Source organism: Syngnathoides biaculeatus, chromosome 8, assembly GCF_019802595.1.
Source record: "Syngnathoides biaculeatus isolate LvHL_M chromosome 8, ASM1980259v1, whole genome shotgun sequence".
Classification (NCBI taxonomy): domain Eukaryota; kingdom Metazoa; phylum Chordata; class Actinopteri; order Syngnathiformes; family Syngnathidae; genus Syngnathoides; species Syngnathoides biaculeatus.
The window spans coordinates 30,914,509-30,926,945 of NC_084647.1; the positions used below are offsets into that span (position 1 = coordinate 30,914,509).

The 12,437-nt window shown below is 40.9% G+C and overlaps 1 protein-coding gene across 7 annotated transcripts in view; it reads left to right on the forward strand.

Annotated features, from left to right (window-relative positions):
* Nucleotides 1-12,437, forward strand: part of myo18ab (myosin XVIIIA b) — a 243,461-nt gene that overhangs the window by 50,118 nt on the left and 180,906 nt on the right. Inside the window, exon 1 of one of the 7 annotated variants that reach the window (XM_061827958.1) lies at nucleotides 8,447-9,227. The exons of the other annotated variants lie outside the window; for them this stretch is intronic. Coding sequence (XP_061683942.1) covers nucleotides 8,598-9,227 — 630 coding nt within the window. The 5' untranslated portion in view covers nucleotides 8,447-8,597. Of the gene's footprint in view, nucleotides 1-8,446; nucleotides 9,228-12,437 lie in introns of those variants that run through there. 7 annotated transcript variants of the gene reach the window in all.

Genomic DNA, 12,437 nt, shown 5'->3' on the forward strand with positions numbered 1-12,437 from the left:
ACACGCAGTCTTCTATGATCACTGGGCTTTATCTTGTCAACTCAAATACGACCCGATACATTTGTTAGTAGGGCGAGGACAATAAGAATGTGTATTATAAGAACAAAATGGGGAAAAGCGTGGGCTGGTGGTCACCGGTGCTCGGAGAGGCCTTTATTTCTAGCATTGCTGAAGGTATTTTCACTTACCTTTTTAATACAATACACCTCGCAAGGAGGAAAAAAACGTTATGTAGCTTAGCAAACGAGTGCTAGCATTAACGGTTGCACGCAAACAAGCCAGTGTTCTGTCAAATCATGCTCTAAAGCTTTGGTGTGTGAAGTGATTAAAATGCAGTAAGTTTGCACCCATTATTTCCATCATGTTGTAATGCTGATGATGATTACAATACATGACCTGAATTCGAAAAGAATAGCGATACTTTTGAAGATACTCAGTATAGGGTACACAACTACAATCCAATTCCAATTGGGTTAGGACCTTGTGTTGAATAAAACCAGTATATAATGATTTGTAAATCATGTCCAACACTTATTTAATTAAATACACTACAAAGAGTACAAATTTAATGTTCAAACTGATAAACTTTTTCACAAATAACCATTAATTTAGATTTTTCACCCCTCGCTGAATTAACAGTGGTGATGAAGCCCATACATGTTCATTTTGTCCAAATGCGTCATGTGATCAAACTCAACTGAGGGACGGGAGGCGAAGCGATCTTTTGCATACAGTGGATATGTATCATTATGGATACTATTGTCCCAGAGACAATAGTAGGAAGCTTATTTGCTTACAAGCGTAGTTGTGAAAGAGTTGCATCAGATAAAAATAAATTCTCTGTTTATTTTCAATTGAGGTACAATACAGTACTTTCAAGTAAATCAGATTTTATCAAACTTCCCTGAATTCAATGGACAAATGGGGGAAGGGGGGCTCGTGTCATCCACTGTCCATTATATTGAAGCACTTTTTTCATGGTCTAAATACAACCATACAGTACAAAATTATTTTGTTAAACTCTTTCTTGGCATAAAACATACAATACAATACAAAGTTACTGTTAAATTTTTATCCAAACTTACCTCCTTCAGCCGGAATTAGAGTCATCATTCTTACACTTTCATGAATGCAGTAAACCAGCGCAAGAGCACCACTAATTTACATGTGATTTGGATGTGTCCTAGCACATGCAAATTGGCGATCTGGATTATGGCGCCAGCCCATTACTTCCAATATCCGTTAAATCAGGGTCCGTTAAAACGAGGTTCCTCTGGTCATCTATCATTACATAAAGGGGAATTTCATAAACTAGCATTTGTGTCATTGCTATTAATGACTCATCTGTTTTTTTTGTGACTAATGCAGCATCATAAATGAGATGGGCCTTTAACATTTAAGAGGTTTATTAATGCCTGCCCATTTACATAAATTGGGTAGAACCGTATTAACTAGGACCTTGGTTTTTTTTGTCCCCCTCTGGCCTCGATTATTTCAATGGATAAACAATGTATTATTTCATTGCCTGGATAAAAGAAGACTGTCAAAACCCAACCGACCATCCAGCGGTTTGGTAATCATCAAATTTTCTGACGTCAGTCACTCACATTTGAAAAATGTACGGGTGTGGTCAGTCATGCCCGCAGATATAAAGTTGTGGGGGTGATTAGGGATGGAATCTCAAGACTATAAAATAACTTACTGAGTTGTTATAGCTGAGTATGTAGTTGTTACCTAATACCATAATCATAATTTATTGACACTGCACAGATTGAGACAGACATTTTTAAAGAGGTCAATAGACATTCAATTTCAAAATTAAATATTCATATAATCAAATCATTATATTTCATCATGATGGATTGTTGTAGTCTTGTGTAATTTATGGTGCTATCTATTGTAAATCTATTGATGAAAGCGAGCAGTAGATTATCGGTATCATCTTAAAGCATGGAGAGGGGAAAAGTTTTCAACTTCAATAACGCGGTACCACGGGGGAAAATGACCGTCAGCATTTAGATATATTGACAGACTAGTCTAACATTAGAACTTAAATCAAGTTATGTAAATCACAATCTTGTACTTATTATAGTTAGATACTGAAACCATACCTGTGTTATATCCCACAAATGTTTTTTCAATGTAACTCAGGAGTGCCCAAATTCCCCCCCCCCCCCCCCCCAGATCTACTTTTCAAGCAGCCAGCCTCTCGTGATGGACCAGTGGGTTGGTGGGGGTCGAGGGTAGGGGTGCACGCGCGCATTGGCGCGACTGCCGTGAATGGGAGGCCGGCTTGCTAGAACGCACCTTCATGTGCGTGAGCTCGAGATATTGGCCACACATGAATCAAGGGATGAGGTGAATGATAGTCTAACGTCTTTTTTTTTTGTTTTTTTGGGCACGCTGTCACACGAACAACCAAAACTGCCTCGCGATTGATGCATTGAGCACCCCTGGTGTAACTGAATATCCTTTGACATGGCTCATGATATTGATGACTTTCGACGTAAATGCGCTCGCAGTAAGTGAAGCACCTCAGAACATGTGCTTTTGGCTTCACTTCCATACATGCTCAGTACGGTTAACTTGCATTTCCTGTTTCCGGGTAAACACTGATTGTTAAGGAGCAGGCTTGTTTTGTTAACATTGTTTATGAAATAAACACGTAAATTAATGTCAAGACTACACAAAATAAGCAACATCTTTCAATATCAATTTTTTCGACTCATAACAAATTTTACGTGTGTGAGTTTTCGTGCTCGACCATCCAGATTTGCGAGTGTGATGATGCGCGGCTGAGAACGCGCTCGTCAAATGTGAGTGACTGTGACATGCTTGCTCTGTTAATGTTCTAACTCATCACACACAAGTGATTAATAAAAGAAGTGAATGACTGGGAGCCAGTTAAGGATGCAACAGTCTTTTGGCCAAAGCAAGCTGGGAGAGGGTTCAGAACTCCTGTGACTCTTGTGAGCATAAAAGGCTTGGAAAATGGTCATGGCCATTTTCACAGCTGTGATTAGGTGGGTCATGATAATGATGACATCTTATCATTATCATCAATATATAAAATGGACACGATAGATTTGGCGACAGGGTGGGGCAGCTGTAAAGCGTTAGCCTCACAGTTCTGCGAATTGGGGTTCAATCCCGGTTCTACCTGTTTCCATGTTCTCGCCGTGCCTGCGTGGGTTTTCTCCAGGCCCTCCGGTTTCCTCCCTTATCCCAAAAACACGCAACCTTAATTGGACACTCTAGATTGTCCCTAGGTGTGATTGTGAGTGGACTGTTGTCTGTCTCTATGTGCCATGCAATTGGCTGACAGCCAGTTCAGGGTGTACCCTGCCTCCTGCTCGTTGACAACTGAGATAGGCTCCAGCACTTCTGCGACCCTAGAGAGGATAAGCGGCTAAAAAAATGGATGGGACGATAGATTTTCAGAACTCAGTGAATTTTTGGTTAGATGGCATGTGGATCTCACAGTGACCTGCAGAGGTGGACGACTATGTCATCAGCCTCTAGTGGTCTTGTGGAATGTCGGTGGACCCATACGTTAATTGCCGGTGTTCGGTGCATCCATTATGGCTCAGCCTTGCTCAATGTACAACTCCCTCAATTAATAAAACAGAGACTTTTAAGGAAAGGTAAACTTTTTCTCATGTTTGAGCACTAACATGTTAGCTCTTGAGCTAATGACTGCCCTGCGAACTAACGAGTTAAGGGGTGAAACACCTCGCTCCTCTGAAGTGATGTCACTTAAAATATTAGCGCTTCAGTCTGAGTTGTTGTGCGTTTTAGTCCCCCATTAACACACACAGGGAGGGTAGCTGTTTTTTAAGCGTAACATCAGTAGTACATGGTATTCAGCCAATCATTGACTGTCAACAAATACTGTATTTGATTGATAGGTCAAGGGCTTGTCTTCAGCGGATCAGCCACACAGTAGTCGAACTTACATTGGAACTTTTTTGTCATCCAAATTGAAGAGCTCTGGTAAGTGGGATCCATAGAGTTTAAGGAGGTGGCCATCTATTCAACATATTAGTCGGGGTTGTTTTTATACGTACATTCAAAATAAAAAAGAGGTGATTATAACATTTTATCAGAAGGTACAAGGTAGATTTGGAGCGGCCATATTTACGTCCTATGAGCTTCATAGATGCTTTTTTTATTTACCCATATACAGTTTTCTGGTTTTTATTTAGGTTGTACCTGTAATAAGTATAAATGTAGTCTTCACGGACAAAATCCGACTCTAAAACTAACATTAGGCATTTAATGCTGTTTATTTATTTAAAATTTTGAAAACATTGTTTAACTTTTTGGCCATAATTCCAATTGGTATATTTAATGAAAATACAACACTGCTCAATCACCAAAATAACATCAGACCTACAGTGAGCATGGTGGTGGAATTATGGTTTTGAGCTGCTTTTCTTCACCTGCAACTGGGGCCTTAATGTTGAGGGAATTATGAGGAGTAATCAGATCTACAGTAATAGTCAGTGTTAATCCAAAACTTGAAGGCTTTTCCTAGATATAAACAAAAAATTGTAAGTAAAAGCCCAAGAATTCAGATTAACCTAAGGGTATATTAGGCAGTTTAAACAGTGGCTGGTGTATGTTTTGACCAATTTAACGTGAGTTTGAAGGTGATCGGTTAATCCTGAACAAAGTCAAATCCCTAGCAAATGCAATGCACATTTTGTAACCATCCAATCATCAATTTTATGAGCTGCTTATCCTCACAAGGTTCGTGGGAGTGTGGGAGTTTATCCCAGCTATCAATGTGAAGGAGGTAGGGTACACACTGAACTGGTTGCCAGCCTATCGCAGTGCATGTTTTCGGGATGTGGGAGAAAAGTGCCCGGAGGAAACCCACACAGGCACGGGGAGAACATGCAAACCCCCCACAGGCGGGGCTGAGATTCAAATCCCGGTCTTCAGAACTGTTAATAAAATCAAAAAGCTTTAATTTCATTATATGACTGTGCATACAAGGAAATAACAAGCACTTCTCCACAAGGTGCTTGTGCAAATAAAATCAAATAACGTAGAAGAATATCTTCGGTATGAGACTTATATATATATATATATATATATATATATATATATATATATATATTTAAAAAAGAAAAAGTACTGTGAGCCCAATGCTCTAACCAGCTGCACCACCGTTATGCCTTTTTGCGGATCATCTCAATTTATTCGAAATTCTCCTCTTGATTTTTTTTTTTTTTTTAATTGAGTTGCTGTTTTGAAATGATTAATCTTTAATTTTTTACTTCCACAAAAAAACTGACATTTCAAGAGCCGTGTGTAGACATTTTATATCTGTGGTACATTAGCCTAACCCTTTGGAGGATGACTCGTAGGATACATTCCATTCCATTTTCCAAGCTGCTTATCCTCACAAGGAGTTGCGGGAGTGCCAGAGCTGATCCCAGCTAACATCGGACAGAAGGCTGCGTACACCATGAGCTGGTCAGCAGTCAGTCATTGGGCATATATTAAGACCATCATTGATGGGGAATTGATCCCACACTGCCCTCACCAAAGTCAGGTGTGTGTACCACTACACCATCAGTGACCGCACTAGGATACAGTATGGCTCTATTTCACCATGTATTGCGATTTATTATGGGTGTAGTACCGCCCAGCACACGTTGCACCCGACACCTATGGCCCCTCTCACAGCTGGTGAGCCCTTGGGAAGAGGGACCCCTGTTACCCTTTCCACTATTCTCAGAGGGGTTTATGGAGCTGTGCTTTGTCTGGTCTCTCACATAGAACCTGTTTGCCATGGGTGAAGCCCCAGACAACTTAGCTCGTAGGATCATCGGGACACACAAACCCCTCAACCACAATAAGGTGATGGCTCAAGGAGGGGGATGGATAGATATAATAATGTTAATAATTTCACATATAAATTGCTCTGAAGTACATGTTGCACCACCGGTCAAACTATGAAAGAAACAGATTTATATTCTGAAAAATACGTCACATGAATAAAACCTCCGCTTTGGTGCTGTTGCATAAACAGTTTGTTAGTGGTGGTAATGTATTTGTCATTTACCCAACATATTAAAAAAAAAAACCCTGAAAAGGGAAGGGACCATAGATAGATCAAATTTTAGAAGGCTAATACCACTTCCAGGATGACCGGGCTCCAATGGCTTTCGAGGAGGCAACATATATCAAATAGTCAGGTGCTGTACAATGTTCATTACGATGGCAAGATGCTACACAATGTTCATTAAAATGCCATAAGAGTCCATGTAAAGAGATAAGGCACCGCTGGCTAGAAGCCTCTAGTGGTTCTGCTTCAGGACCTGTCAGTCACCGCAGAATCCTCAATGGCAATGTCTCCAGTTGAAGTGGTTCCCCTCAGTTCTTCTCCCAGCAGTTCGGTGCAGACTCCAAACAGCAACAGCCTCAGATTTGGTAAATGTAATCTCACCCTTTCTCTTTATCACCAGATAGGACAAGCAACCTAGTTATGCTCCTCTTTGAAATCTCTGATTGCCTCATTCTTGTACCATTCGAGCCGACATGTATCACTATATCCAAGTTTCTAATGTTGTTAGCCCCATGATTGTGTCTAGGACCAATGTGGGTCACCTCCCTGAGGATAGCTTCAGTGTCGGATGCTCTGGCCAAAGAAGACTCATTAAAGTGGGTAGGTTTTTAAGATTGATGTTAGGAGTGATGGAGTCACCTACGACAAATTTATGAGAGCAAATTAACACAGTAGTCGTATGTGTTTGAACAGGCTCACCACAGTTAGCTAGCTGCTACTGCTCATGTTAGCAGGGCTACTATGCCAGCTACAACCTAAACTATCAATTCTGCCTGCCACATTTACAGTGACCAAACTATTCAACTCTCCTTGACGGACACGTTCCTCTAGCCGGGCAAGCCTCTCAACAAGTATGCAAATGGTCCATACTGATGTTTATTTGGTAGGAGTTTTGGAGAAAAATTCTGTGCGAGAGCTGAAGAACCTCATCAGTGTCCGACAGTAGCCAATAGCCTTGAAACCGCAGCTATTCCCCTTTCCAAAAATCAAAATAGTGAAACAAAGGTAAAAGGAAATGTAAAAATCTAAGTAGATAAAGGAAAATGACGTTTGTTTCTCCTCAACATACAGTGTCATGTGATGAAGCAGGTTCAGGAGTGGCATCTGACGTCAGTTTTCAGTATGATGTTTTGATTGGAAGTGAACTGTCGCTGTTTGTTCTCACCTTACACATGACAAGTGACACTGAAAAATAATTTGAATTGCCCCTGCCAAGGGCACTATCCACTTTGGTAATGATTGGGTTTTCCCTAACTTCGCACCAATGATTTTGTAGGCTTGGTTTTTTTCAAAGGAATAAATCATATCGACCATATTGTAGGGATACTAATTTGTTTTCCTTCTCACATTCTTCCTGACCCCACAGCCCATTACAGCAGATAAACCAACATGGCATTCTCATCTCGCTTTTCCTTCTGGGAGCAAAAGGGAAGTCTCACTTGGAAATTTCACAAAGCACCCTAACCTAGCATGTTTTGTATTAACACACTATCAATTGTGGCCTTTGAGTGTCAGAAAATCTAAGATTTTGAAATCTACACACACACTAAGTTAAACGTGTTTTTGTGATCCACCTACAATTAAGAGTGATTACAGTTGTCTTGAAAAATATAATCAAGATAACTAATAAGTTTGTGTGTTGCATGTTAGTGGACTGTACTTTATGCAAAGCAGTAAGGTTTTTATATGCCCTCATTTATATTAAATTATTTAGGTCAAAGAGCAGAACAAACCAGACAGCAAAAATGTGAGTTTTTTTTTTCTTAAATCGTGAGATACATTAGTCACAACATAATCCACGTGGAATTAATAAGAAGCATTACATTTTCCCTATTCAAGTAAAATTAGGTTTGACATTCTATGCTTTGTGTGTGCAGTGTTGTGCATTATTAATTAATTATCAAAATTTGCAGAGTTAACTACATCATACTTGAGCTTCCTTCTAACATCTCCCCTTTTCCTCTCTGAGTAGTCAGATAGTGATGGACTGTCCAATCGGGCCAAATCTGCGTCTGCTCTCGACCCTGGATGGGGATTATACCTAGCTTTGAGCACCCCAGTTGCTGCTTCTTCAGAGGTGGTTGGTCGAGTCAGGAGTCCCTCTCCACCTAAATTGAGAAGGCTTGTTAAAGTGCCAGAACGCTTCAAAAGCCCTGAACCATCATCGTCATCAAAGATGGCAGTGCAAGTCAGGAGTCCTGAAGCAAGACACTATTCTGTGCATTCAGACCTAGTTGTAAATGGTAATCAAGAACATAATGGTGTTGTGAACAAAACCATGGTCAATGGCACTGCGAAAGGAAATATCAAAGGACTATGCAACAACTTGCCAGACTCTACAGATGATGAAGGTCTAACACGCAAGAAAGTAGTGAAGGTGGTACGTCGTGTTGTAAGGAAAGTTCTGCCCTCTGGGGTGGGGGAGACAACTGCTGCACAAACACATGAATCAGAAATTTCGGAGGTAGTCAAAAATGGTTCTGTACCAGCTTCAGCCTCTGTGTCCAAGGCCCCTCTGATGTCTGAATTCCCTTTTAAACATGACACGGTCAAAACAGAAGACAAGGAGGACATTTGTCAAGGATTTACCAACTTAGTAGTGAGAGGAAGGACAAGGGAATCTCGATCAAGAATATGCAAGGATGACCATCTGGAAACAAAAGAATTAGATCGAAAAAATGAAAAGGAGGAAAAACAAGGTGAGACCAAAGAGGAGGTGAAAGAGGATAAAATCTGCCCAAAGTCAGAAAAGGGAAAGCTATATCCTCCCCTGCATTCTACAGTAGTCCCTATCTCTGGAACAGGCAGCCGATCAAATAGAACTGTTCCATCTCCAGGTTTTACCAAATCTTTCCATTCCAGATCTTTGCCACAGGTTATCGGCTTTATCCCAGGACCCAAGCCTACTCCTTTGTCTCCGCCTCCAGGGTTTATAGCCGTTACTAGAGCAACGGCTTCTCCTAACTTCATCCCTACTGATGCAGCAATTGCAGCACTCCCAAAAACAACCCCGCTATATCCTCCATGTCATTCTACGGCACTCAATGAGGCCCCAGAAGTGAGCCCTCCTGATCGAAGTGTCAGCTCTGGTATACAGCCTCCACCTGAAGTCAGTCTCGTTCAGCACCCAACTGTCAAAAAACAAGAGGTATTGTTTTATCAAGACTATGATACAATTGGGTCTATTAAAGACATGTTTACTGTATGAGCTTTACTTGCCACACACTTATTTTAAATGGTAAATAGACTGCACTTATACAGTGCTTTATGTACACCATCACAGTGCCCACAGTGCTTTACAAACCCTCACATCATCTCGTCACAAACGCTTTCATACACTAATAGGCGACTACTGCCATGCAAGGCTCTGCCAGACAGACTGGGAGCAAATTAAGGTTCAGTGTTTGGCACAAAGACACGACATACGGACTGTTATAGCCAGGATTTGACCAGAGACCCTTTGGTCATGGGACAAAACAGTTTTTCCTACTGAGCCACAGATGCTCAATAGGTTTGAAATGATTGATAACCATTAATAATAATTACTTAGCATTCAATTTTCCATATTAAAAAAATTAGGCCAAATATTCTATAATTTTTTTTTGTAGTGTTGGGCTTTGTAAATCCAATAAAGGTAGCCCCTGTACCACCAGTGGTACTTGTACAAAAAAAAAAAAAAAACACTTATGCTACGTACCCACCGGATGTGAAGGATCGCTTCGCCACACGTTCTTTGCTTGAGTTTGCTCGTGTGACACATTTGGACACACGCTGCATCAGTGCTGTAAATTCGTAAAGGGGCGGGCCTTCTCCTCCGTGAAGCACCGATAACATGACTTCCCAGAAAAGTTCAGCTCTACCAGCTTCGAGTGTTCGGCCGAAGGAGGCAAATTTGCATATTTCTGCGTCATTTGCACATGGATTCGGATCCATCCATGCAAAATGCATTTACTCACACTGCATGCAACTCCCAAAACACCCAATTCCCAAAATCACTGCAGTATCACATTCCTTGTTTTACCTTATGAACTAAGTGAGAAACAACAACCACAGAGAAGTAGCAAGTGAATGTGGCTCCTACAAAATCCTGTTGAAACTAAGAGAACATATGTCTCAGAATCATTTGTGTTACCTCCATAAATTGCCTTTAATTCACAAATGGTTGATACAATTTTTTGTGAATGATCTTAAATTAAAACTGAAAGTCTAAACTTCAATCACATCTTGGTGGTTTTGTTTGAAATGAGTTCTTTCACTGTATGAAGACAAAATTAACCAAATATACTGAGGTACTGATAGCTTGTATGATGTAAAATCACATTAGGAGGCTCAAATTCAAATGTAATGGTTATTGTGAACTATAATAATAAAAAATAAGGACACAAGTCAATTTCCCCTTGTTGTTAGTGACAATGCAACAGCGTAACACGGCACCTCATGACAGTGGGATGGTAGGAGGAAGCCCAGGTAGTTAGACAGTGGGCACTGTCCAATTCACTAGCGTGAAGTTAGCCATGAAGCCATCAAATCTCTGGTGAAAGCTCCTTATCCATCATAAAATATTCACTGCAGAGTTGGGTAGTGGTGTTGATGTTCAGCTTTCCAACTGCGTGTCTTCACAAGGTCAATCCATCCCTTTTTTATTTCCTGATTTTGGGGAGCTAAAATAACATGACTGAGCTGTTCTGTAAATTAAGGCATCCAGCCAAGGCTTATTTTCCGAGTCTAGCCGTTGTTAGCTGCTAACTGCATGCTGGAGTGGTTAATAGGCTTGTGGGTAAGTGGTAAATGAGCAGCATAGCCAAACGAATCATGACCTTGTCCTTATATAGTTCGTGGGTCAACTCGCTCAAAAAAGTATACTACCTAGCCCTTTGATGTTCTGGGGCAGTGTTTAAGCCCCACCCACAAAATCAGGAACATTTAAACAGTGAGAAAGATGCTAAAGCTATAGCTCAACAAGTCAAAGAAGAAGAATATATTCAAAGGGATGTCACACATGAATTTAAGTTACATTTTATTTGCTCATGTTTTGGGAGGCACTTCTCGCAATATAAAATTGACATGCTGTCTATGCCGATATCCAAACTGGGTCTCATTTGCACAAGGCTGTCTGCTATTATTGCTAGTATTAGTTTTAAAGTGTTTGCACCAATGCCTTCAGAGTAAATATGTTGCTTTTTGATCTGTAGGAAACATCAATCAGTAACACTGATGAAATTCAAAAACGATTGATGAGGATCTTTCGGGCCCCTTTAAATGCCTTTTGCATTGTGTGAAGTGTCTTTCATTCGGTCTGTGTCTTATTTGCACTGATCTTTATGTAGTGTACAGGTATGTAATCCATCTTGACTTTTTTTTTCCTCTCCCTCACAATGGTTTGTTCACATTGCTCACATTGGCTGCGATTGTCTTTCAGTGGCTGCTTTGTGGTTAAAATGGCTCTTGTAGCCTCACAGCCCCAAAACCCCCTTCAGCTATTAGACCTCTCTGTTTTTTCTGGGCCACCTTACAGGAATTATTACTTAAATGGCTTGTCAGAGTATAAGGCCAGCATTCCTTCGTTCTTCCCCCCTTTCTCCGTCAATTTACCAGTGGATCTACATTTCAACTTTTACTCTGGTCACGAGCTGTGTGTCTTGACTGAAAGAACTACATCCCAGTCACAAGTGGCCGAAATAACTTTCCTCCTCAAGGTGTTTGAGCTCTCCTTTAGGTATAGGTTGAAAAGCTTAGTCATCTGGGAGGGGCTCAGAGTTATACCTCTACTCCTCTGCATTGAGGAGACCCAGATGAGATGCCTGGGGCATCTAGGTAAGATGCCTCCTGGGCACCTCCGTGGCGAAGTTTTCCGGGCACGTATTGCCAGGAAGAGACCCTTGGGAAGTCTGGGCGTCCCTGCTTAAGCTAATGCACCTGCGACCCGACCTCGATAAGTTGTAGAAGATGGATGAATGAAAATGTTTTCACTCCCTGAAGCTCTACTTACGAGCTTATTTGCATAGAGCCAAGTTAGAGTTTATACTGGACTCTTTTTTTTTTTTTCCCCTCCATGGGGTTAGTACTCAATATATGAAACACAAAATACAGTGAATACTCTGTTCTTGAACGTCCCCGTCCTCGAACAAATCGGTTTTCGAACGAAAATTTCAAGATTTTTTTTGCTTCGATTTTCGAACAAAAATCCAGTACGTGAACACCCCCCCCAAAAAAAAACCCAAAAAACAGAAATAATATAACGCATGCAGCCCGACCAGCTGACCCACGACCCACTTTGTTATTGTGAATTCCAACGCTGCTGGAAAAACAAGGGAAATAACATAACGCGCTCAGCACGACCAGCTCACCCACAACATGC